This window comes from Manihot esculenta, chromosome 12 (assembly GCF_001659605.2).
Source record: "Manihot esculenta cultivar AM560-2 chromosome 12, M.esculenta_v8, whole genome shotgun sequence".
NCBI classification, from domain to species: domain Eukaryota; kingdom Viridiplantae; phylum Streptophyta; class Magnoliopsida; order Malpighiales; family Euphorbiaceae; genus Manihot; species Manihot esculenta.
The window spans coordinates 6,554,430-6,580,946 of NC_035172.2; the positions used below are offsets into that span (position 1 = coordinate 6,554,430).

The 26,517-nt window shown below is 33.2% G+C and overlaps 4 protein-coding genes across 14 annotated transcripts; 1 reads left to right on the forward strand and 3 right to left on the reverse strand.

Annotated features, from left to right (window-relative positions):
- Positions 1–1,574: 1,574 nt before the first annotated feature.
- On the reverse strand, positions 1,575–3,345 carry LOC110628601 (alpha-1,6-mannosyl-glycoprotein 2-beta-N-acetylglucosaminyltransferase). 3 transcript variants are annotated; one of them, XM_043948702.1, is made up of 2 exons: positions 3,203–3,345; positions 1,575–3,074 (listed from the first exon to the last, which is right to left on the reverse strand). In XM_043948702.1, the coding sequence occupies exon 2, from the start codon at positions 3,067–3,069 to the stop codon at positions 1,765–1,767; it is 1,305 nt and encodes a 434-aa protein (XP_043804637.1). In that variant the 5' UTR covers positions 3,070–3,074; positions 3,203–3,345; the 3' UTR covers positions 1,575–1,764. The 3 variants fall into 3 exon arrangements, with proteins under 3 accessions (XP_043804637.1, XP_021631053.2, XP_021631052.2); XM_021775361.2 differs by having other exon boundaries at positions 1,575–3,071; positions 3,164–3,304; XM_021775360.2 differs by having other exon boundaries at positions 3,164–3,303.
- On the reverse strand, positions 3,065–11,866 carry LOC110628564 (putative pentatricopeptide repeat-containing protein At5g09950). 6 transcript variants are annotated; one of them, XM_021775301.2, is made up of 8 exons: positions 11,549–11,866; positions 7,649–11,116; positions 6,665–6,767; positions 6,352–6,560; positions 4,450–5,482; positions 4,178–4,368; positions 4,021–4,091; positions 3,065–3,350 (listed from the first exon to the last, which is right to left on the reverse strand). In XM_021775301.2, exon 2 carries the CDS (start codon positions 11,081–11,083, stop codon positions 7,838–7,840), a length of 3,246 nt encoding a protein of 1,081 aa, XP_021630993.2. In that variant the 5' UTR covers positions 11,084–11,116; positions 11,549–11,866; the 3' UTR covers positions 3,065–3,350; positions 4,021–4,091; positions 4,178–4,368; positions 4,450–5,482; positions 6,352–6,560; positions 6,665–6,767; positions 7,649–7,837. The 6 variants fall into 6 exon arrangements, with proteins under 6 accessions (XP_021630993.2, XP_021630991.2, XP_021630989.2 ...); XM_021775299.2 differs by having other exon boundaries at positions 7,649–11,108; positions 11,549–11,865; XM_021775297.2 differs by lacking the exon at positions 11,549–11,866 and adding an exon at positions 7,400–7,475 and having other exon boundaries at positions 7,649–11,542.
- Positions 11,867–13,482: 1,616 nt separating this feature from the next.
- Positions 13,483–14,620, forward strand: LOC122721358. Its single transcript, XM_043948889.1, has 3 exons — positions 13,483–13,696; positions 13,783–13,852; positions 14,286–14,620. The coding sequence occupies exons 1-3, from the start codon at positions 13,558–13,560 to the stop codon at positions 14,428–14,430; spliced, it is 354 nt and encodes a 117-aa protein (XP_043804824.1). The 5' UTR covers positions 13,483–13,557; the 3' UTR covers positions 14,431–14,620.
- An 82-nt stretch (positions 14,621–14,702) lies between these two features.
- On the reverse strand, positions 14,703–19,237 carry LOC110628309 (SNF1-related protein kinase regulatory subunit beta-2). Of its 4 annotated transcripts, none has more exons than XM_043948888.1 (5): positions 19,052–19,237; positions 18,598–18,782; positions 17,926–18,107; positions 17,659–17,821; positions 14,703–15,421 (listed from the first exon to the last, which is right to left on the reverse strand). In XM_043948888.1, the coding sequence occupies exons 2-5, from the start codon at positions 18,778–18,780 to the stop codon at positions 15,101–15,103; spliced, it is 849 nt and encodes a 282-aa protein (XP_043804823.1). In that variant the 5' UTR covers positions 18,781–18,782; positions 19,052–19,237; the 3' UTR covers positions 14,703–15,100. The 4 variants fall into 4 exon arrangements, with proteins under 4 accessions (XP_043804823.1, XP_043804820.1, XP_043804821.1 ...); XM_043948885.1 differs by having other exon boundaries at positions 18,976–19,237; XM_043948886.1 differs by having other exon boundaries at positions 18,925–19,237.
- Between the last annotated feature and the right edge of the window lie 7,280 nt (positions 19,238–26,517).

Here is a 26,517-nt window from a genome sequence, read left to right on the forward strand (position 1 = left end):
ATTATTATTTATAAATCAATTCCTATATTTTTTAAATTCTATTAAAATGTTGTTATTTTTTAGCTGCGTGAAGAGTCCTTCCATCTAATTTCTGCTTAAACTGCTCCCACTGGAGTTGCTTACCCCTATAAATTAGCCTCTGCTCTATAACCGGAATTCCTGTGATTGCCTGAATCCGCTCGTGAAGTGATTTCACCGTGTCGTCCGAATTGCCATCGGAAATCATTCTTATAAAAAATTGAAGCCGGAAAACCAATTGACTGGCCCCGGAGGAGTGGACGAGCAGGAGCAATGAGCGGATTTTGTATCGGCGACACGAGTATCGAAGTGGCTTGAACAAAAAGGCGACGATAATTGATTCTCGATAACCCGGCCGGAACTTTGTGTTTCCTTCAACTGGGTAGCCACCGCATTTAAGAAAATCCCTCGACCGCACCCGATATCAAGAGCCAACTTAACCGAGGACCAATCATTCACATAGCTCACCATCCTCTGCGCCATATCATGATGCAATGCCACAGAACTGTAAAAGAAGTTCCCGATTGCGAAGAACAGGCATATGGCTAGACTGGATCAAAGTAGAAGAGGAAGAGAATGGATAGAATGGAGAAGAAAATGGCGTGACACAAGAGGAAGAGCAAGGTTTGCCACTGGTCCATTGCATAAATTGGCATAGATCTGTGTCCAATCCCTGTTTGTTGATGTGGGTTTGCCCATTTTGTTCTTGTCATGGCGAAGATGAGGAGGATTTTTGTATGAAAAATAGCACGGAAGGGGTGGATTATTAACTGTTTAATTATGCAATTTTTTTAAAATTGAAGGATTAATGATAAAATTTAGAGATTAAATGATAAAATTTTCATAATTAAATTTAGTATGAATTCTGTATCGAGTTTGAATTTTAAATCTGTAATTAATAATTAAATATATTTTATATATTTCTATAATAATATTTATACTTTTTACAAATATTATGAACTAAAAAAGAATTTAAATATTTTATTTACTAATTAAAATTTTAAAACAAAGAATTAATGTTTTAAATAATATCCCTTATCATCTCCAAGAATGCAGCAGCTTCTCCAAATCTCCACCTTGCCAGTATGGCCATCAGGGCATGCATAGCGAGACAAAATTTCACAATTTCACTTGCTAAAACTTCTCATTACCAAAATCAAACAATCCGAACCTTTGCAAATGCAATAGAAACAAATTCCAGCATCAATATCCTATGCATTGTTTAATCAACCTCAAAATTGCAGACTCTGAAATAACTGCAGTCTATGCTTTGTTTCTTTCCTTCTCGTACACCGAGCATAAATAATGCTTACTTAGGTCTTGTTCCTTCTCTCCGAACAAGACGATGCAAAAGACAGCAATAATTTCTTACAATCTTATTCCTCGTACATACAGAATCAGAAACCAATGCTTCATGTCTTTTCCATCTAAATCTTCCTAGTAATAATTATGAACTTCAATTACAGTATCACTGACTAAGATGCCGCTTATCTCTAGGTTGGCTATTGCCTATTGCAATTACATCTAAATCCTAAAGAAAAATGTAGCGAAACAAGTTAAAGAGAATAAATACTAAAACCTGGTTTCATTAAAGCTGGCAAACAGCGTGAAAATTCATAAGCTACTACAAACATAAAAAACTCTACTCATCCTTCATTTGAATAGCTCAAAAAAAAGAAGAAGAAGAAGAAGAAAGACCTCAATGGTGGCAATGGTGTGACACCCTAAATGCCAAAAATGCAATCTTCAGATGGTAGAAACAGCGCTCGCAGAGAGATACATGTCAGCGAATTTCAAGCACAACCGGTGATCTCTATCATCCCCCCAGCCACCCCATCCCTTGAACCCAGCTTTATACCCTGGCTGATGCTCATAAACATGCACATTCCACTTTGAATTGATGTTTGCGACCTTGTCAATATCTTCTACAATAACATTTACTGAACCCTTGTCAATGCAAGGCTTTTTGTCCCCATGACCCTGATGCAAACCACACTTCCCAAAATGAACAGCACTAGCCCTTGGCCCTCGTAGTGTATAAACTGGACCACCAAATGAGGGATAAACTGTTGCCCACATTGTTATATCCCAATTGTAATCATCAAAGAAACAAAACTCTCTTGCCTTCATATGAATTTTTCTCCAAGTAGTTCGATTAAAGGAATACCCGATATTCCCCATTCTCTCAGCAACTAAACTTTTAAAATTTTCTCCTCTTGAATTCACATCAGAAGGTGCTAAATTTGCAGCATAGCAATCTGGACATTTAAGAGGCTTCAATGCTGTGAGCATCTGCAAGTTGCGATATGCATTGGGAAAAATGTAGTGATCCTCCTCTATGAAAAGAATATGACCTGACTGCCCCTTCGTCTCCTTCAGACCATCCCATACAGTGTTCATCATCCACCACCAATGATGCTTCAATGACACTATCTTTGGTGATCGGTGGTTTCCATATTGATCAGGATTTCCTGCACAACGTTTCTTTGTTGCATCATCCTTGTCCTTGCAATCACCAGAAGAAACACCAGGAAAGCTATCCAGAAAGACATGGGGTGAGTAAGGGGCAAATATCTGTTTCATTTGGCAAAATTTGATACTTTCAACAATCTTGTTCATTTCCTCAAAATACCCATCATGACTAACAATAAGTAATGTCTCACTTATCCCCTCAACCTTTGACAAGCTTTCTACAACTGCTTGAAGATATTTGGGCCTATTATGAACATATAGAACTATGGTTATATGATCCTTAGCTAAACGTGGATAAAGATCTGTATTCCTTGGAGGCAACTGGTTAAGCTTCTCCAGTCGAATCGACAATTCAGTCCGTTTTGGGAGATTGAGCACTGCTCCATAATCTGAATAATTGTAACTTGGTATCAAGTCTTCATGATGGTCAGTAAAATTTATCGACACATATTCAGAAACTGAATTTGTTCGGAGTAGAATGGTCAGCAGTAAAACCCCCAGTACTGTAACTAAAGCTAGAGATACAAATCGGCGAAAAGCCCCATCTTTAAAGCGGTTTCTCTTACCATTAGTAGCCATAACTACTACAAAACATCAAATGCATTTCAATTAATTACAGCTAGAACATCCATAATAACTCTGTAGAGTAGAAATATCAAAACTTGAAACTCACTACAGTAATAGGCTGATGATAAGTGTATGTGTCAGAAACCTTAAACAAGCATCTACAACTCTTTATTCACCAAACCAAAGAAGTGGAATCCAATCTCTCCTGCTGATGACATAATCTCCCCGAAGAATAAGATTTTACTATTGTTTTCAAAGCCAGAAAAGAGGTCTAACCAGTCTAGCACCACATCCTGAATCAACAGGTTCAACCACCAGTTTCGATTACATAACATCATAGCAATTCATAATTACAATTGAATTTAAAAAAATTAAAAATTGCAAAACATATATATATAATGAAAAACATTCATGTCAGTGATACTGCAGTGGAAGCATATATGATATATGTTTCTTCAAAAGCAGCCTAGCCAAAAAAGAAAGGATGGTCAGACTCAAACCATTAACAAACTTTCTGGGTGAAATTGAGTCTTCCATAAAAGGAAAGAGATGAAAATCTTTGGTATTGCATCCCATGACAGACAAAGAACATCATTTCACTATTTAATTTCCAAAGAATAGATAAAGCATTAATTGTATGTTAGTGCATAAGCTCATAAAGAACATTAGTAACACAACTGAATTGAATATGGTAAAGCTAATTAGGAAAGTGAAACAAGACAAATTTTTTATAAAAAATAAGAGAATTTACAAGTTCCAGAACATTGATTGATATAGAACACTGATTTCTTTTGTACGAAGCAAACCAAAACTTGAAAACGAAGATAACTGAAGATTCCATCATAGGAAAGTGGGAAAAGCAAGAAAAAGTGATGATATAAATGACAAATTTAAGAGCACCGATCGGGATGGCTCTAACAAATTATACCCACAAATTCACAGATAGAAAGACAGTATCTTCACCTTGTCGCCGCCGGAGGAGACTCAGTCTCACGGTTAAAGGGAGAGAGAAGGCAGTGAAAAGAATCCCAGCTCTGTATAGATCAAAAGCAATGTGTTATAGCAGTCAAAACTCAAAACCCAAGTGTAAAAACAACAAAAACACAAGGAATTACAGTACATGGGTGCTTGATTTGTTGCTGAGATTGAAGGGATCAGATTTATCAACGACTTGTGTTGGGAGTTCATAAAGAGACTTTGATTGCAAGTAGTGGAAGTCGGAGTTTTCAAGTTTCAAACTTTAAAATCAAGAAACGGAAACTTCAAGGCAAGTTGATTGAGGTAGAAGCTTGACAAAAAAACAAAAATCCTCTGAAAAGAGAAGGGTTAGTTTCTATTTTCCAATTTTTTGACAAAAAAAAAAAAAAGAAGAAGAAAAATACGTGTATTTACATGTCTCAGTTCATTAGAGTTCCAGAACTAATGGTCAATGCTTGTGCTGGATGCTCCTCATTCGCAGGAGCTAAGTCTTCTAAATCCGTTTGGATTAGAGGAATCAAGGCAAATTTAAGAATATTTTCCCTATTGAATTAAAGGAAAATTGAAAAAATAGAGAGAAAAATAAAAAATTTAAAGTGGTGTTTATCAAATGAGAAAGTGAATGGAAAAATTAATAATTTCATTTTTATCTCCATAGTTTCTTATTTTAACAACGAATAAAAATGATAAAATAAGTAATTTACTTCAAACTTACTTTTTGTTTATTTTCCTCGTAAATATCTAAATAAAAACAAAAAATAATTTCTCATCTTTAATAGATCAAATCTGTGTAAGAATAACGATTAAAAAAATCTGTGAAAATTTTTTTAAAAAGAAAATTTACATAATTTAATAATTTATATAATCAACTAAGTAATTTATCAGCTCTTTTTTTTTTTTTTTTTGAAGTAAAACATTAAAAGTTGTTCAACTTAAATTTTCAGACATTACAAATATGGAAACTACTTTAATACCAGTAAGTTAAATCTCAAATTTACTTTAAGGCCTCCTTCAATTCTAATATAGATAAATAATTACAAAAATTTGAAATTTGCTCCTCCATGAACTCAAAAAGGCTACATGTATAACATTAATGGAAAATTCTTGACTAGACTCGATCTATCATATACTAAAAAAATAAATAAAAAGACTCATAATTTTTATAGGAGGTATCTACGTGTTTGTATTTTGAGTCTATGGAGATTTGGTATGATAAGTTTTTACTAATATTAATATCTTGAGGATCTGCATCACATCCTGAATATGACAGTGCATCTGATCTGAATCCTGGTGGCTTGATTCTATTTATACTGGCTCCTGATGGGGGCTCCATCATCATCACTCCAATCAAGCTCAACATCTTGTAGTTGTGCAGATTAGAAACTTCACTGAGCAGACTCCCATTACAAGTATCCACAGTTGTAGACTTGAAAGTTTCCTGCTTGCACTTGTGATACAAGATGGAAAAAAACAAAGGAACAAAACATCAGTAAAGTGAGGGAAATGCAAATTTTAGAAATAAATGACAATCTAGTGATATAAGCCTGCAGTTTCTGACCCCACACCTTTCCTATAATTTGATCTTAAAGACCAAGGTGGTAGCCTAGCCAACTAGGTTACTATAAATACGTATAAAATTATATAAATTACTATTAAAAATTATTCATTAACATCTGAAATAAAATTATAATTTATAAATATTAAATCATATTATTAAAATAAATTAATAAACAATCCACATGACACGCATGTAAAACAACTCCTCTTTTTAATTGTATATTCAAAAGTATTTTTTTTAATTTTAAATACTAAAATTTCATCTTATACAAAATATAATAATAGTTATCCTTCTAGAAAAAACTTATTTAAATTACTATTTAAAAATCATTCAATAATATTTGAATAAACTTATAATTAATTAACAATTTTATTCTTGATAAAATTTTGTAGCGTGAATTTAAAAAACAAAATATAAAAATATTAAGAATAAAATCGAAGGACCAGCAAAAATATCTAAAGTTCATACTTGCAGTAACTTCTACACTATATACTGCCTGCTAAAAATAGAGGCATCATTTAATAGCCTATTGGATTCAGTCACTTCAAATAACAATGCAACTGCTTCAATATCTAATAATAGACCTGTGCATCAGGGTGATCTTCACAAAGTAAATTTGGTCATTACAGGTAACATAAGAAATCAAGTCAAAATAGTTTACTTCACAGTTCAATTTTTTAAAGGTATAAAACACAAAGCAAGGATGCAGGAATCAAGTAGTATGGCAGCAATGTATTGTTTGAAAAAGTTGTAGTTACCAGTAATGATATTTCTGAAGTGCATGAACTTGTTGATAAAAGAGGACTTGAGAAACCATGCACGCCACCTCGCTCCCCGACTTTTTAAGATTTTTTCTCCTTCCCCTTTCATTAACGAAAACAGAAGTCCCTGCTATAAACAGAGATGCTCCAGGGATAGCAAATACTGAATCCTTGATGATTCATCTACTCGGTAAGCAGCAAGTAATCTGCCAATATTATCAAAGTTTGGACCACATATATGGCAAATTGTTTTAACCCAATTCACTGGGTTCTTTTTCCCTTCAAAGAATAAATAAATATATAATCTTACCACATAAGGAAGAGTGCAATCATTTTCCTTTCAACAACTAGAGCGGCAGAAATTGGAGTTGTATTTGTGAAAGCACCTTGTGGCAATTTCCATACGCAAATTCCTGCATTATAATAGAATAGTGTGCTTCAAGCTGTACTCCAAATAAATTTGATGTTTCAAAGCATATTGGACTAAACACAGAGCTAAGCATTTTAGAATAGTTGTTTCATTCAAAATTTTGGTCTCGTCATAACTAATAAAGAAATTAAAGTTTTAAAGAAGAATCAAAACATTTTCAATAGATATAATGTATTGAATCAAATGAAACAAACTTGGATTAAAATTATGCAACTATTACTATCCACAACACTGCCAAAAGAAAAGAAATAGTTCATATCAGAAATTTTAATACACAAGAAAAGGGATAACAAACAGCAATTTAGTGAAAAAATTTTAATAGACATAAGAAAGCTAATCAAAGAGCTTAAATTTAGCTGTGAACTATTTTACCAAAATTTCAGAGCAGAAAGTGAAAATTCAAGTGAAGTACCATAGAACTCTATCCAAAGCAGAACATGTGAAAAATAGAGACTGAATAAAAACCCTGAATTTTTGCTGCGAGCAAAGGAAACTAGGAAAAAGAATGACAAAGCCTAAAAAATTGCAGAATAAGCACAAGCCAACAAAAATTTTTAAAAAAATAAAATAAAATAAAATATAAGTTGCTAAGGAATTCTCAGTACAGATTCTAACTTTCAGTCTTTAACAGCATGGAAATGCAAATTGCAAAAACACCGCTGGCAACCAATTGATTTCACGCCATGAAACACTGAAAAAGAAATTTAGGGAAGTAACCACCATTATAAGATCCATCAGTGATAAGTAAGATTATCAAAATTCCAAACCAAAAAAAGATTGTTCAAAACATTAACTAGTGAAAACATAAATGTGAAAATGTAAAAGAATTAACAATTTAGCATAAAATCATTTAGAAATTTAGACCTTCGAGAATGTCGCACCCTCTCTGCTCTTTGTTGGTGCACTGGGATCCTGATCGTCTCCGCAAAGATTACACAATAGAAGACTTTTGCAAAGTCAATCAAAGTCCAATTCAGCTTTTGATGCATCGGGTTTGCAGGTCAAGATTGATTTACTGTATCTATACCTTCAAGAACCAAGCTGATGAGTCAGTTACCAGTAGTCCCCACATGAACAACTACCATCCACAAAATGATGAAACCTATTTGAATCCCGTAACACTATTTGACGGCCAGCAATTTTTGATATGTACTTAAAGGCAGAGTGGCAGTCGCCACAAATCCGAAGGTTTTTCATTATCCTAATTGGCAACCCTGACTCACGAGTCAGAACAAAAGCAACTGCAAGTTTCTCACTGTGATAGCTCAGGAGTTCTTCCTTATTCTCAGGTTCAAGATCATAAAGTGCAAATTTTGTCTCAGGCACATATCCTGCATCTCTAATTCTTTTGTTGAGTTCCTTGAGTTTCTTGTAGATTAAATCTCTTTCCGGATGTGATTTATCACCGGATACAAAAACATGGACCCCATCTTTCATGGTTACCCAACTACATCCAGCTTCCTTCTTCACTGCTGCTTCTCTCATTGCCCTCCTAGCCTTTGCCATGTCACTCCACTTCCCCCCTGAAGCATACATGTTAGAAAGAAGAACATAATTCACAGCATTTTGAGGTTCCATATCCATAAGCATATCAGCGGCCCTTCTACCTAACTCAGTTTTGCAACCATTTGCTCGGCAGCAGGCACCCAAAACTGTCCTCCAAATAAGAACGTTAGGTTCCACTGGCATTCTATTAATGAAGTTCTCTATCCTGTCAAGTTCACCTGCCCGTCCAAGGAGATCCACCATACATGAATAATGCTCTATCCGAGGAGCCAATCCATATACTTCAGTCATGGATTTGAAATGCTCAAACCCTTCATCAACCAAACCAACATGACTACAAGCAGATAGAACCCCAACAAAGGTGACATGATCTGGTAATTGATTACCAAGCTTCATTTGTGTAAAAAGCTTCAAAGCCTCACTTCCATGTCCATGACGTGCATAACCTGATATCATTGAGTTCCAAGAATATACGTTCTTCACAGGCATCAACTTGAAAAATCTTGATGCATAATCAATTCTTCCACATTTTGAGTACATATCAACAAGGGCACTCCCAACTACAACATCATATTCTAAACATGCTCTTATTGCACAGGCATGGACTTCCATTCCACGCTCTAGTGTTGCAACAGAGGCACAAGCACTAAGAACAGTAGCAAAGGTGAAACAGTCCAACCGTTGACCCCTCTGCATCATAAACCAGACCAGGTCCATGGCCTTGGATAAGAATTCGTTATGTATGTATCCAGAAATCATAGAATTCCAACTAACTTCGTCTCTTCTCTCAGACATTCTAGCAAAAATTTTTTCACAGTGATCTATATCTCTGCACCTGCCATAGCAAGCGAGAAGAGCATTCTCAATAGCACTGTCATCTGTGATATGGTATTTCAGCATTAGTGCATGTATCTGCTGGCTCAATCCAATCTGTGAAAGAGATGATACGGCTGTGAGAACGTTTATGAAGGTCACTCTGTTAAGATTCCATCCAGTTTGCATCATCTCCTTGAAAAATTCTACAGCATCAGCAACTGATACTTCTACATTAGCCAATGCCCCAATCACTGTATTCCATGATACTTGATCATACTCCAGCATCAAGGAGAAAACTTTCTGACACTCAGCAAGGTATCCAGTTTCAGCATATAATGCAAGAAGGGCATTTGAAACTGAACAATCAAAATCAAGTCCCAATTTAAGCCCTTCACTATGTATTTGCTGGCCTAGTATGATCCCGTTCAAGCTTGCACATGAACTCAAAGCACTTATCAATGAAAAATTAGAAGGTGTCAATCCAGTTCTCCTCATTTCATGGTAGCAATTGATTGCATCTTCAAAACACTCATTCTGGTCAAGACCAGAAATCATGGAATTCCATGAGACTGGATCCCTGATAGCCATGAGCCTAAATACTGATCTAGCATCATCAATAGCACCACATTTAGCATACATATTAATTAGCCCATTCCCAATTGCAACCTTGACATCATTTAATCCAGTTCGGATTGCAAATCCATGGACCTCCTTGCCCTTTCTTCTTCCTTCATCCAACAGAGCATATTCAGCATAAGCACTTAATAAGATGACATATGAATCAAGATTTATATCAACCGAGTTTCTCATCTCCATGAATAATTCAGCAGCTTCTTCTCCACATCTCTGCCTCACTAATCCTACCATCAAGCCATTCATAGAAACGGCATTTCTCACGCTCATCTGCTCAAAAATCTTCTTCGCATAATCTAACAATCCAAACCTTGCAAATCCACTAACTAAAGCACTACCCACATATAAATCCAAGAGGAATCCAGATTTCATAACCCTTGTAAGCATCTGCTGCAACACATTTGAACCAGAATCTCTGGCAGAACCAGCTGCAGTTATTAAGCTCCCAAAAGTATACTCGTTAGGTTTAAAATTGAACCCAGATCCATCTCTTTGCATGCTTGAGAATATTTCAAAGGCACAAGCTGCATATCCTCTTTGTGAATAAACTGATATAATAGAATTACATGATATTGAATTCTTAATCTTTATCTCATCAAAAACACGACGGGCATAATCAATAGAGCCTAGAGTATTTCCATACATTGATATCAACACGTTTGACAAAACCACATCTTGTTCATAGGGGGACTTTAAAATTAACCCATGAATTTGCATCCCAAGTTTAAGTTCCCAGCAAGCTTGAAGAGCACCACCAAAAGCAAAACGATTCGGCAAACACCCTTCAAAAGTCATCCTTTTGAAAACCCCACATGCCTCCTCAGGCATCCTGTTGTGGTTATACCCTGATATCAAACATGCCCACGTAACACCATTCCTCTCTGGCATTTCATCAAATAACTTACGGGCAGATACCAAATCACCACTTCTAACATACGCATTAATAAGAGTATTACATAAAAACAAATCGCAATCAAACCCATATTTAAAGATCTTCAAATGAAACTGTCTAGATTCTTTTGGACAACAAGAATATTTATATGTATGAACCAAATTTTCATAAACATCAAAAGAACTCCAATGTGGAACATGTGGCAAAGTCGGCACAGTTTTTTGATAAGATTGAGATAACTTGTAGTGATTGACCAAGTCCTGCAATGGGATCAGAGTAGGAGCGTGTTCGATAGAGGGATTGATCTTTTGGGGTTGGAAGAGAAAAGGATGTTTGCTATTGTGCTGTTGTGATAATGATGTTAAAGAAGGGGCAGCATATATGGTGAAGGAACGGTTTGAATTGTAAAAGACTCGCTTGTTACTGTTGGTCAGGAAGAAGCAGCGAAACATACTGTGGACTGTGGACGAGTAAAACCTAGAAAACTCCATGAAACAGATAAATCAGTATCTCTTCCAACAATGCATTTCAAATCATAGCAAATAAAGATATAAGGCAAAAGAGATGGAGCAGAAAGCAGAACAATCTCAATTATAATGATATGTTGGACTCAAATTTCTAATTATACAACCTTAGATAGTAATCGATTACCAATTACGACCCAATGCACTCCTTCATATCAAAGTTTGAAGGATCAAAACAGAAGAATCTAAAACAAAAAACTAACAATTTAGATTGAGACAGTGAAAGATAAGTGAATAGAGAAAATTTAATTTTATGTAAGGCCGAGTTGGAAGTAAAAAGCTAAAGTATATTAACAAGAAACCAGTTTAGGAGAACATGAAACACAATACAAAATGAATAAGGTCCCAAAAATCAACATTTCAAAAGAAGCTTATCAAATAGAAACAACTTACTGGCGATTGAAACGAAAGAGACAAGTCAATGCCTGCGAATACTCGGCTTCCACTCCCAGTTGGACAGCAACGGACAGAGCAAGAACTCGCTCAACCACAAGCTATTCGCATTGGACGAAAGATTCTATCACATGAAAAAACTTGATAGATTATTGGAACCTCCTAGCTTCGTGCTCATTATAGCTTCTTCGCCTTGGCAGGTGAGCTCCAGCCTCCGAGGTCCAGTCACGACGGGAACTCTGCATTTTCTAAAACCTCTTTATTTGGTCCGGTTTGGTTCAAAATAACCTATTTACAGAAAGTGTAAGTACACTTCTAGATATTTACTAGGAATGGAATAGCATAAATATCCCACTCTAAATATATATATATAATATTTAATTTAATAGAGAAAATTATTTTTTAAATATTTAATTCAGAAAATGTTATAAGTAAATTATAGAATCCACAATTGAATTTTAAATAAGACGGAATACGAAATATTAAATAAAATAAAATATAAAATTTTATTATTATAATATGAATAGTATCTTATGAGATTTTATTCAGAATTATAGAATAGTAGATTATTTAAATTTAAATTTAATATATTTTAATATTAAACTATATAAATAATTTATTAGTGATTAAATCTTTAAGTTCGATATTAAGTTCGATATTAGGTTCGATAAAAATTATTCATAGCAGGAATTCAAATTTTTAATTTTTTAATTATAATCCTCTTTAAAATAATAATAATAATAATAAATATCCATTTCAATAATAATAATAATAATAAATATATAAAAGAAATATATAACTTTTTATATCTTTTTCCATGAAGGACGCTAATAATCACCGAAGGATTCAAAAATTTTATTTAGCGGGTCAATTTTAATAAATGGTCAATAAAAATAAAACACGTAAAATAAAATATATAAAATAAATACATATTTAAAATATTTATAAAAAATTAATAAAATATAATATTTAAATTATAATTTATTTATTTTTATTAACTAAAATATATTAATAACAAATTTATTTTTTTATGTTTATAATTATATTTTTTTTAATTATCAATCCATCTCTCATTTTATTATAAAATTGACTTTTAATTATATTTATTATGAAAAAAACTCTTTTTAATTTTAATAATATTTATTATAGAAAGAAATTTTTTACTATAATTGTGGCAGGTAGATTTGTAAAAAAAATAATACTTTAAAAATAAAATAATAATGTAATATAATATTTATTATAAAATTTAATGTTTAAAAAATTGAATTATCTAACCCATCAGCTATAAAAATAATATTTTCATTTTATTTTTTTTAAATTTAAATAATTTAATATATTATCTATAAAAATAATACTAAATTTATATTTAAATATTTTTAAATTTAAATTATCTGATCTATTACCTATTAAATTTATATTTTTTAAAATTAAATTATTTTTTAAATTTAAATAATCCACGAAACTCATTCATTAATAAAATATTATTCATAAACACTTTTATTTATAAAAATTTAAAATTTATTCCTCTATATTTAAATAATTTAATAAATAATTTTAATTATATAAATAGATTAAAAACTAATTAAGTGAGATAATTATTTTTTAATAATAAAAATAGTATATAAAATTAAATTACATAATAAATAGATAATTTAAAAAAAATTCACCTATTGAATTTAAAATTTTAAAGATAAAAAATAAATTTTTGGATCGAAAAAAATAAAAAATAAAAGAGACAAAATAAAATATAACTAAAATTAAATCAACTAAATAGTATTAAAAGCGGATAAGGATTTATTTAAGAGAAAAATTATGATTTTATCTGTGATTAAAAAGTATTTTGTGAGGGAGAAAGGTGGGCCACTTGGGTTTGTTAGGCGTGAGTTGTTTGGATAAGATTACTGTCCGGATCTTCAGCTGTCATTGGCTCTCAATTCCTCCTCTAAATCAAATCACTTATATGGGAAACTCAAAGAATGCCCAACACATAACTTATAAGCTCTGTAAAAATGGCAGCCATAATGGCTTTCTCTCCTTTTCTCACCACCCAAACACCTATCTTCCCCCGTTTATCTCCGTTATCACCCTTCACTCATAGTCTTAGCTCACCAAAGAAAAGGGTTCATCATTTCAAAATCCATGCAATTGGTCAGGAGTTCTTCTCATAATCTCATCCCCATTTTTTTTTTTTTGAATTTGTGTTTTATTTTTGTCCAAATTTGATGTTTGTCTAGGTGGAGGAGATGGAGAGCTCAAGCCAAAAGGGAAGAAGAAATTTATAACCAAAGAAGAAGAACCTGAACAGTTGAGTGCTATATTCTATTCTATATAGTTTTTTGAGAAAATTATTATCTAAGTACTATGTTACGAATAGCTGTTATAAGAAAATTGTCTTTGGATTTTAAAAAATATATTAAAAATAAAAAATTTACTAATTAATATCTCTATTAATTTTAATCATTGAAAACATAAAACTAAAATTAATTAATAGATTTTTTATAAAATTAAAAAACTAATTAATAAATTTTTTTAAATTATAGAAATTAAATAATAAAATACTTAATAGCAAAACTAATAAAAAAAAAGAACTAATTAATATATTTTTAAAATTGAGAAATCAAGTATGTAAATTTTTTCATATAATAGAGATTAAATAATAAATTTTTTAAAACTTTTTTGTTAAAAAAATTGATCTTATCTACAAAACACTCATTAATGGTGCAATGCTTGAATGAAGGTATTGGCAAACAGCAGGAGAAAGGGAAGGAGAGAATCCCATGAAGACACCTCTTCCATACATCATTATCTTTGGCATGTCAACTCCATTTGTAATCTTAGCCATTGCTTTTGCTAATGGTTGGATTAAGGTACCCGTCCGATGAAATCTAGAGATGCAGCAGCAATGGCAGCTAAGTCTCAGTGTTAGATGCTTGGATGGTTTCAGTATATCCACTCATTTCAATTCTAAGATATGAGCATCTATTTGTACAATAATCATGAATGCTCATCTTGTGCATCACCAAGCATACTATAATTCAATGAGAATCAAATATGATCAGATCACATCTGCAATTCTTTTCCCAGTGCCATGAGAGTCTTCATGACATGGTTAGAGTCAAGAATCCTTTGAATGTTAAGTACATAAAGAGATTTGTTCAATCAAGAAACAACATAGTTACTTTGCAACTTCTGTTTTGATCATATTGTCTGAATCTGACCAGGGAACACCACATATTTACATAGCTAAGACAGATATTTATCACTCTACTTGTCCACATGTTAATTCCCATCTATGCAAACTTAGTATATTTTCTTCAGCTTTGAATCCTTTAATGAGAACTGAAGCTTACAATTGCAAAAAAGAGCAGAAAGTATCTGAGTTCAAAATAAATAGCCAAAGAATATGGAAGTTTGCAGCAAATACTCAAACTTTTTCCTAGGCTTACACTTTTTCTGCCATTTCCATTAACTGTAATCTCAACGATGTCTGTTTGTGTCGAGTAAATCCATCTGTGACATAAGAAGAATATGCTATTACTTTACTTTTTCTTTTTATCGGCTTGTGGGCTTGTATAGTACTACTGTCACATACTTCTGAAGAAAGCGATGGGTTGATCCAAGTGCAACCGGCTGACCTCGATTATTCTGAATATAGAGATGGTTCAACACTGCATGCTTAGGCCTTGGCAGTGACTGGTGACTTTCCACAGCAGAAGCTTGGCTGTTCAACAATGTTAACTGAAGTTGTGGAGGTATATCAGGAGGCAGTTTACTGAAATCATAGTCATCCAAGGACTCATTATTGTAGCTTGTTACTGGAGATGGAGGTGTCTCAAACTCAGACAGGCTTTCTGGAGCCTCTGGAATATACTCCTGTACAACATTGTAAGGATTAAAACAAATTAAAGAAGTATAGGGTCTGAACTCTGAAGTTGTGAAGAACCGTTAAATCTGCAGTGAAGCTGCCACTACAAGAAGGTGTGCAAGGGTTACTGAGTTATAGTACATATAAAATCCGCAATGAACAAGTTGATCCTAACAAATTTCTATGTTGCAGTAGCTCGAAACAAATAGAATTGCCAGGAATATTACAGATGTTGGTTGTGTATTAGTGATTCTACATACACACCAAGTATAAGACAATGATTACAAGAGAAGGAAATTATCCTCTGTTTCAACAGCAGCCCTCCCTCTCGCAATTTCTACCGAGAATCCCTCAACTTTGAGGTTTGTTCATTCCCATTCCTTTACATTATTTTGTTCTATAAAAATTCCTAAATTTTGATTTTGTTTCAGTAAAATCCTCATTTGCATGTTTTACCTATTTTAGCTCGTTGCTTAACCTCCTTCCCCTCTCTTAATGCCATTATCCCTCTCAATATGGTTCTTTGTTTCACTCACCCTTTCCTTTTTATGGCTGTTTGACAGTGGTTTGAGTAACTGCTTTCCAGGAAAAAAAGCACCATTTTGAATGTTGTTGAAAAAGATGTTTGAAAAAACTATTTTGTTATTTTAATATTCTTATTACTAAAACTTATCAAATTTACTTTAAACCATTTTTAATTCTCTCTTTAATTTAAACCATGTTGAAAAAGATGTTTGAAAAAAATGTTTTCTCAATATCAGTTTCAACAGCATTTGTCTCCTTATCTCAAACCCTTCCATATGCCCTCACATGGTGATCAACCCTCATCCCCACAAAATCATAGAATTGAAGATTTCTTACCTTCCCCTCACAGCACTAAAGATATCTCTATTTTGCTGTTGTTTGATACGGTGAAACTGACCATGGTCATCAATGGAATGGAGATTTGCAAGCAGATTCCTGGAACTTGAAGATTTTCCAGCGTAATTAGTAATTCAGATGATATATTTTGGGGGATTTGGAGCTTCATGCTATGATGGTTAATGAAAGTGTGGCTAGCAGTTGCTGTGGGTTACAATGGAGGAGTGATTGGGTTTTGGGGGTTTCATATTTGTGGAATGATGGAGTTCTGGGGAAGGAAAAAGAGAAAAGAGAGATATGCATAATGTGAGTGAGTAAGCGGGCAAGAGGGAGGAGAAAGAGGCAGAATGTGAGAGATAAGAGGGAGTAAACAATGTGATGCAAAATAAGAGGTTCATTCGTATACTCTTGCTGGAGTTGAACAAGTATGCACCATGGTTTATTGTAAATCCAGAAAGAGTATCCATCATGTAAAACAGGCAATCTCAGTGATTCAAGATAACTTTTCTAATGAGGATATGATTAATCCGTTTGCAAATCTAGAAAGAGTAGGCATATGATAATGAAGCCTATTAGTTTGATTAGCAAGGAAGACCAAGTAGCCCATTTCAGACATTCTACAATAGCATAATAGCATGGGACATGAGAAGCAGATCATATTGGCTGACTAAATTAATAGGTGGCTACTTTACTCCTACATTCTGTTCAAGTTTCTGAGATTGATTGGCCTACAGCCTACTACAGGTTTCTGGGATTCATATCCCATTACTTTATTGGATAAGGTAAGATAAACAACATTCAAGCAGAAGTTGAAATGTCTTGCAAGAGAGGTTACTGATATGGGATCCTAATCCTTAGTATTTATCTCATGATCTATAATTGCGAAGTTAAATGCTAGGTATCCTTTTATTGCAAAAAACATATGCATCCTGGAAATTTCTTGTGCATTAATTCTCTGTTTATACATCTTTACCTTTGCCAGCAAGTCAACCGTTCAATGGCTTTGAAAAGCTAAAAGCATTTTGGGCATTCCTTTTATATTATTTCTGTCCATCTTCACTATTTTTCCCAGAAAAGTTTTCTTTTGACACAAAAGGCTGAGAACAGAAAACACCGAAAGGATATGCAGAGAAATTGGTGCAAAGCCCTGTCATTTGCCACGTTATTATGCACTGCAATTACAATAAAATATTGCCATTGTGCAAAACTAATATCTGCCTTTTCTTCTTATTTTTCTTTTTCATCGCTTCTTAATTCTTTCTCTTCTCACTATATGTGTATTCGTGCAGATGAATCAGTAAAAAGAACAATCTATTATTCCTAATCTGTCATTTAGGCAAGAAAAGAAAAGATTAACAAGTAATCAGAAGAAGCAAATTGATACCTGTACATCTAAAATATTGTATGCAGTCCCTGAATCATCACATTCCCAGGGCAATTCTGGAGCATACCTCAATTGGTCATCAACAATAAAGCGGTAGTGAAAAACACTTGAGGGGAGCATCTTCAAAATAACAAAATCTTTACCCACCTTATGCAAATTCTCTCTGAGAAAAACAACAGACAATTTCCTATTTAAGTCTGCAGTTGAGAAAAAAAGTATAACCTGAAGACCATGCTAAAATGAGAATCTCAACAACAATTTCAGAACCTTTTGTCCCAATTATCCCATGATCCAGTGACAGCTACTTGCTTCCCACCATAACTCCAGGTTATCATCACAGCTCTCAGTTTCTCACTGAATGCATCCCTGGCATCTGTTACATTATGTGCCAATGCATAATTCTGAACATGCATCATTTCAGCAGGTCTTGGTAAAGGAACCATAGGAACCTGAACAAAGAAATTTCTACTTTAGGACTAACCTTCCATTGACAATTTACACTTAACCATAAAGAAACTCCAAGTTTTCTTGATTTACCTTTGCACAAAATCAAATGGGATTTCCTTGCAAATTTAAAATGGGATTTCATATATTTTAATAGCACCTTTAGCTTCTACTTCGATTATATCTCTTTTAAGGCCAAAAATGCATTTCCAGGAAACCAAACATGTATCCAAGACAGAAAACTGTGGCTTCCACTTGATGAAACTATTTCACAAATACTTACCCGGCACTCTTGCAATAACTCACAAACTACAAATTTGAAACATACATCCATGAAAATTAAGGAAAGACAAAAAGGGCAGTGCATAGAAATGTTGAAAAGGCAAATTTTAATATAAGCCTCCATAATCCAAGGTCGAACTACTGACACAGAAATATATAAGCATGTGCATAACTATAAATACCCATATGCATAAGTATAAAGAAAAATCATACCTGTGGAGTGAAAGTGAGAGGAGGCTGCAGGAATCTCGCAGGACTACTGGGAAGGGGCTGCGCCATGGGCTCAGCCTCTACATACGAAGCCCTACCATGCGCGGCAAACTCCATACTCTCTTGCTCGTAGCCTCCTCCTGAAGTGCCTTCTCCATCGCTACTTTTGCCACTAGCATTGCCCATTCCTAATAAAATTACAACAAAATAAACAAAACCCAGATAAAATCTTAGCCTTAATTATAGAAAAAAAAGGAAAAAAATAATCCAAATTAACAAGAAAAGCTAAAGCATGATAAACAAGAAAAGCAAGCAGACCAAGAAACAAACCCAAGTGAGAAGTGAAAGCTTTGGTGTGTGGGGTTCGGTGAGTTTACTTACCCATCAGTGCAAATAAATTGCACAAGCAAAAGAAAGCAAGCAACACATAATTAACTCAAGGGAAAGAAGCTTGTACATTATTTAATGGCAGCTTTAATTATAGAGTTTTTGATTGATTGATTGATTGATTGGTGTGTTTATTTCTTTTTTTTTTTAATGGAAAGTGCAGTTTGTCATCTCTCTATCTTTCCCCTGTTTCTCTCTCTAAAGTGAGATGTATTCTCCAATGAGTTTGGAAGATCCTCTGATGGATTAACGATGGTTGGTTTAAAAAGCGAATGTTGCTACTTGCTAGCCTTGTATTAGAAATTTAGGACATCACTGTTTCGGGGAGTTCCTCTCTTTGGCTTTCATTACAGTTCATACGCTCAGCTTATGGAGAGTTGCCACGTGTTGGTATTCTCGGTGCTCACCAACTCTCAAGTAATAAAGAGGAGTAAGGACTTGGGCATCTTTCTTGATCTTGCGTTTGAGTTTAATATGTATTCGATAAAAAAAAATTAAAAATAAAAAAATATTATTTAATTTTTGTAATATAAATAATTTATTAATTTTAAAAAATATTTTTAAAATTTTATTAATTAATTTTTCATTAATTTTAAATCTCAATTATTTACTATTTAATTTATATAGTATAATAAAATTCATTAATTTAATTTTTAAATTTTATAAAAATATTTATTAATTAAATTTTTTATATTAAAAATATTTTAAAATTTTTTATGCTACTTAGCGGCTATATTTAATATAATATCTAATTAATAAATTTTAAAAAATTAAAAATATTTTAATATATTTTTAAATATTAAAAAATTAACCAATAAATTTTTTTATAATATAAAAGTTAAATAGTAAAAAAAAAGCACATATATCCCATATGTAAAAAAGACAAATTAAAGAAAAAAGTATGAGAAAAGGAAAAAGAAATTTACTATATATTATTTAGAATGACTATTGTAAGCTAAGAAAAGGATGCTTTCAATTTATATATTCTTTTTATTTTATAATTTTTTTTATTTTTTTATTGTTCTAAAATTGTTATCTATTTTTTCTTTTAGATTATAATAACATAAAAATTGACTATTATAATTTTATTTTATTTTTAAAAAATTTTTTGAAAAAGAATAATATATATTATTTATTTTTAAAATTTTTTTTACCAATTTAGTGAAAAATGTTGTGAGTTAAAGGATAAAATATTTGATACCGATACAAAATCTGAGGAGGTCAAGTAATGATAAATAAATTTAGTAAATCTATTAATATTTTTCAAAATATTTAGATAGGCTAATAAACATTTTGAGATATTTAATAAAAAAAATTAAATTTTATTACACTCATTGAAATAATTTCAAAATTGTTTGAGAAGCCAAGCTTTATATTATAACTGGATGGATCATCTACGTGGACTATATATTAATTATTTTAATTTTAATTTATGGTCCAAAATTATTTTTTTTTTAAATCTTTTAAATCCAAATAAAAATTAAATGTGTGCATTTTGAAGGGATTATTTCTGTATACCAATTACACGTTAATAAATAAATTTTAAATTATAAACCATACAAATTCTCTTGACGTTTTGCTATTTGATGTTATGGGTCACATTTTCAAATGCATATTTTATAACAAGAGGATCATATGCGGTTGAATGAACGAATCAAAAATTCATGTGGATTATAATACTGCCTTAAGCTACCTTATGGGGTTGAATGAAAATATTAAAAATTCATGTGGATTATACTACTGCCTTAAGCTACTTGACTCGCCGGAAACAAATGCCCAGGTGAAATCACTCACATTATTTAGGGGTGAGCATTCGGTCAGTTCGATTCAAAATCGAACTGAATCGATAAACTAAAAACCGAAATTTTAGTGTTTATGAAAATCGAACCGAACCGATTTTAGTCAGAAACCGAACCGAACCGGACCGGTCTGATTCGGTTCGATTCGGTTTGATCAGTTTCGATTTTTAATAATTTTTTTATTTTTTACACTTTATTTTTAATATTTTAAAATTTAATTAAAATATTTTAATTTTAATATGATTTAATTTCTCTATATTATTGAAAAAATATATTATTATCACTAATCGATTCGGTTCAGTTTTTTCGGTTTTTTTCTGATCAAAACCGAACCGAACCAAAATAACCAAAATTTCTGAAATTAAAAACCGAATCAAACCGAAATATATAAAAAACCGAATTAAATTTTCAAATCGATTCGATTCGGTCGATTTTTTTAGTTTAAACTGAATACTGCTCACCCCTAACATTATCTACAGTTATCATTCATACTTTACAATTTAGATGAGATCTAAATGAAATAGAAATATAACGATGGACGAAGAAATTTATTAAATATTTAAAATCAAATTCAACTAAAAAATGAAAAAGAAAAAAAAATCATTTTAAGAGAGAAATCTAACTATCATCGTTAAGACCATAATCAATATAGACGAAGGTGATCTCAACAACATCACGAACAACTATAAAACTATTGCACAAAATCATATATGCTTTTAATTAAACATGAACAAAAATTAGCAAATAGTATACAACTTGCCTTATAAAACATTCATTAAACTGAAGCTCTAATCTCAAGATTTAGAATAAATAGGGTTTTGTGGCTGTTGTAACATCATATAAAAAAAAAATCTATATTATCATACTATTATAAACTCATAATAGAATATGAGAGAGCATAATTGCTCAACATGAATGGCAAATGGATTTAAGTCAACATGCATAACCTAATCAATAAAGCTTTCTCAAAAAATGAGCCAATTTTTATAAAGTATGATGCACCTATTATTTTAAAAATTATAGATTAAGCAAGTTCTATATGTGTAGACTTAAACTTATTGGTATACATAGGCCTATTAGCTTAAATAATCTAAATATTTTGGTCAATACATTTCAAATACATCTGTATTTTCCACACTTAGCAATTGAACATCTGAATGCTGGTTTCGATTTTAAGGACTGAATGATGAAGAAAAGAAAAAACCACATATCAAACAATCATTCTTATGTACATTCATCTCTCTGTCCAAATCTAGTGAAAAAGAAATCATTTAATGAAAAGGAGCCTTAGCTTAAATAGACTATCCAAGTCAAATTTCTCTATGGAAAAAATGTTTAGTTTCATCTACATAATAATCAAGTCAAACTCAGGAATGACCGAATAATATTTCTTTTTACTATCAAAACATTAGCATTAACAAAAATGAAATTATAACAACCACCATTTACCTTGGATTTGAGACCATCAATTATAAAATACTCTAAGGATGATGATGTGACAGAAAATAATGGACAAATCGAAAGTTCTAAGTGTAAGATTTTCTCATTGATAATGACATGACATGGAGCAACTAGTCTTGGATTTTATGGCAGACTTAGACCGGGACTAACTTTTATATTTTAATTATTTTTTTTGATATTTTGGGTATTTTCATAATTTTTTATATTAGGATTTTGTTTCTATTATAAATAGCCTCCCTTGGCTATTAGAAACACACTTTTCAATTTTTGAGGAATTTCAATAAGACTTTTAGTCTTCTAACCTATCTTTTCTCTTATTTCGTCTTGGCCAAACGATATTGGTTAAAACTCCTGACAGAATCTAAATAGTCCTTTATCATATTGGTATCAGAGCAAAGTTCGACCATGGCAGATAACCAAGAGGCGCGACTTGCTACGATTGAGGCATCTTTGGTAGAATTGAGGGAGATGATCGAACAACTGACCCTACAGCAGGGAATCCACCAACCCACCGCTGCCGCACACCCCCAACCAGTCGCCAATCCTGTGGTGGCTAATCTTGTGCCTGCAAATCCCCAACAGAATTATCAGGAAGGTTACAAGATCAAGGTAGACCTTCAAAACTTTTCTGGTTCATTAGATGTTGAATCTGTTCTTGATTGGCTGGCAGAGGTTGAACGTTTCTTTGAAGTTATGAATGTGGAAGAGGAGCGCAAGGTTCCAATTGTGGACTATAAGTTAAAAGGGGGTGCAGCAGCTTGGTGGAATTTGATTCAAAACGAACGCTATCGGAGGAGGCTGGAGCCCATACGAAACTCGGTGTTGATGAAGCAGATATTTGATCAACGGTTCTTCCTAACGATCACGCTTAGGTTTTGTATAATCGGTATCATGATTGTGTATAGGGGAACCGAAGGGTGGATGAATATACAGAAGAGTTTTTAAGGTTACAAGCGAGGTGTGAAAACTGTGAGAATGAAGCCCAACAGGTTGCTCATTATCAGAGGGGCCTGAATCACGAAATTCGTTGCATGATGGGAGTAGCTACGATTTTCACCTTGGCAGACGCTATTGAGATGGCAAAAAGAGCAGAAGAGCGTGTTGATTGGTAGCCACGACAGCAGTACAATCGGAATTTCAATTATAGAAATTCTGGTTCAATAGGGACGCAACAGTATAAAGGCAATTACAGCGGGCAACCTTCTAAGATTGTAAATTCTGGCAACCCTTAGAATACCATGGAAGAAAGGAGAGACAATAAGGGAAAGGCAGTCACCACTACAACAGACAAAGGAGGCAGAACCAATCCTTATCAGAAGCCAATGGGAGACATATGTTACCGCTGCAGGCAATCTGGTCATCGATCAAATAATTGTCCAGAACGTAGAGGAGTTAATACTGACCGCCGACAGGTTAATATAGTTGAGCAGATGGCTGAAACTGATGAGGAAGTGGATGACGATAACGGATCTATTACTGGTTCTGAAGATGGAGAGGTCACCTATGTGGTGAAGAAAATCTTATGTTCAACAAAATAGGAGGATGAGATGCAAAGGAGGAAGATTTTCCAGGCAAAGTGTCGAGTAGGAGAGGCAATTTGCAAGCTAATCATAGATAGCTGCAGTTGTGAGAATCTGATAGCTAAGCAATTAGTGGAGAAATTGCAGTTGCCTACACAGCCGTACCCTTCGCCATACAAAGTCGGATAGATTAAGGAAGGTCCGACAATTGAGATCAACAAAATCTGCAGCATGCCTATCTCGATCGGTAAATCTTATGTTGAACCTATTAATTGTGATGTTGTGGATATGGATTGCTGTGGAATTTTGCTAGGTCACCCTTGCCAGTTCGATGTTGATGCGTTGCACAAAGGAAAAGAGAATTTATATATGTTCACGTGGAATCAAAAGAAGATTACTATATTGCCTTCCGGTTCTGCTAAACATTCTAAAGTGGAAGGGAAGAATGTTGTTGCTGTTTCAACGGGAGTACAGAGGCTATCAGGCACAGTTGAGAAATTTGAAGGCACACTGGCCTTATTGGTGAGAGCAAAAGGTACAATGGAGAATGCACCATCTTTAACACCACCCGTCAAAGAGCTGTTGAAGGAGTTTCCTAAGATAGTGGAGGAATCATCCAAGCTTCCACCTTTGCGGGATATTCAATATCAGATTGATCTCATTCCTAGATTAAAACTACTGAATCTGCCTCATTACAAAATGAGTCCAAAGGAGAGTGAAATCCTCCAAGACCAGATGGAATTTGCTAACAATAGTGTTGTCCATAGCTCTGCAAAGATGTCACCATTTGCTGTTGTGTATAGAAAAGTCTCAGTGCATACAGTTGAACTTATTGCCCTTCCCACAGGTTCTCACAACAGTATTGCAGCAAGCAACTTGGCAAAGCAGCACGTGGATGTTTTCAAACAGGTACAACAATGCCTTACGGAAGCCAATGACAAATATAAAGCTACAGCTGATAAACATAGGCGTTTCAAGTCCTTCAATGTCGGTGACCAAGTTATGGTGTATTTATGCAAGGAGCGTGGTGGAGGACAGAAAAAGCTTGACGTCAAGAAGATTGGTCCATTCTGGATCATTCAGAAAATCAATGACAATGCCTATGTTCTTGACCTCCCACATGAGATGAAAATTTCCAAGACGTTTAATGTGGCAGATCTATTTCAGTACTACCCTGCTGATGACAACTCGAGGTCGAGCTCTTTACAAGTGGAAGGGAATAACATGGAGCAACTAGCCTTGGATTTTACGGCAGACTTGGACCGGGACTAACTTTTGTATTTGAATTATTTTTTTTGGATATTTGGGTATTTTTATAATTTTGCATATTAGGGTTTTGTTTCTATTATAAATAGTCTCCCTTGGCTATTAGAAACACACTTTTCAATCTTTGAGGAATTTCAATAAGACTTTTAGTCTTCTAGCCTATCTTTTCTTTTATTTCGTCTTAGCCAAACGATATTGGTTAAAACTCCTGACGGAGTCTAAATAGTCCTTTATCACAACATGAAATATAATATCTTAAGCACAAAGACACAAAATATGATTATTTATACGTCTACCTTTATTGTAAGAGTTCCTCTATCCTTCTTATACTTGATCTTTAATATGTGGGTGGTAGCAATCTTAACTCCATCTCTTTCTAGGTTTCTCCTTCTAGCTCAATTAAAGGCACTTTTGTTATTCCCAGTCTCTTGTCTTCCTAATATCCTAGTTTCTTGTCTTGCCTAGTATCCTGATCAAACACCTGTTGTAAGAGTTTTATCATATCATTTGCATAAAAGGTAATCACTCTTCCATATTCTTTACTGAAAACCTTTTCCATGAATCAAATGGATCCTATGTCATCATATAAAATATTTGAACAAAAATCAATAATAAAGACCAACTTGTAATCATATTCTCATAAAAATAAAATCAAAACAACCTGCAATCATATAATCATAAAAATAAAATCAGATGAAATTTAAGAATAGAGGAACATTTTGGCTCCTACAACCTATAAATAAACACAAATCCAATAGAGAAGGGAATAAAAAACTAAATACAAAGTCATGGTAAATTTGGAGTAGAGGCAATAGATCTGAAGTGAAAAAGCCTAAAATCACATTTATCTTCAATATTTCCAATCGGAGATGCCTTCATCACAGTCGGTTGAAAACATGGTTGTTCCTTCTACCATCAAAACTCTATTAGTACCTCCAAATAGAAATTTAAATTGAAAAATGATAAAATCATAGTTACCTAACAATTCAAGGTATCAAAATTGACACATAAAGTTCTAAATCTAAAGACATTACAAAAGGAGGCAGGGAAATTGATCTATAGGTTGGAGATGGCACTAGTGAGCTTGAAATTGCCGGAAATCAAGCTTTAAGATAGCAGCGATGTTCCTTGTCTATCCCCACCTGTGGTCCCTGATCGAGTACCGAAAGACACTACCTTGCCTCGCGACCATATAAGGGTGGTGGTGGTGAAAATGATAAAAGTGATTAAGATGTTTGCTTAAGGCATTAAAAGTGTCCATGATTTTGATGATGGCTTCTCTCTGGAAAGATTTGAAAATGGAGATTTTCTTTACTTTTCTCACCCTCTCTTAGGGATATAAACGGGTAGGGTACCCGCGAAATTGAGGGTACCCAAATTCGAACCCGATTATATATAAAATTTTTGAATCCGTCCCAAATCCGTTTAGTATTTTAATTTTATTACCCTTATTCGTTCCAAATCCGTTTAATAATACCCGCAGCAGAGGA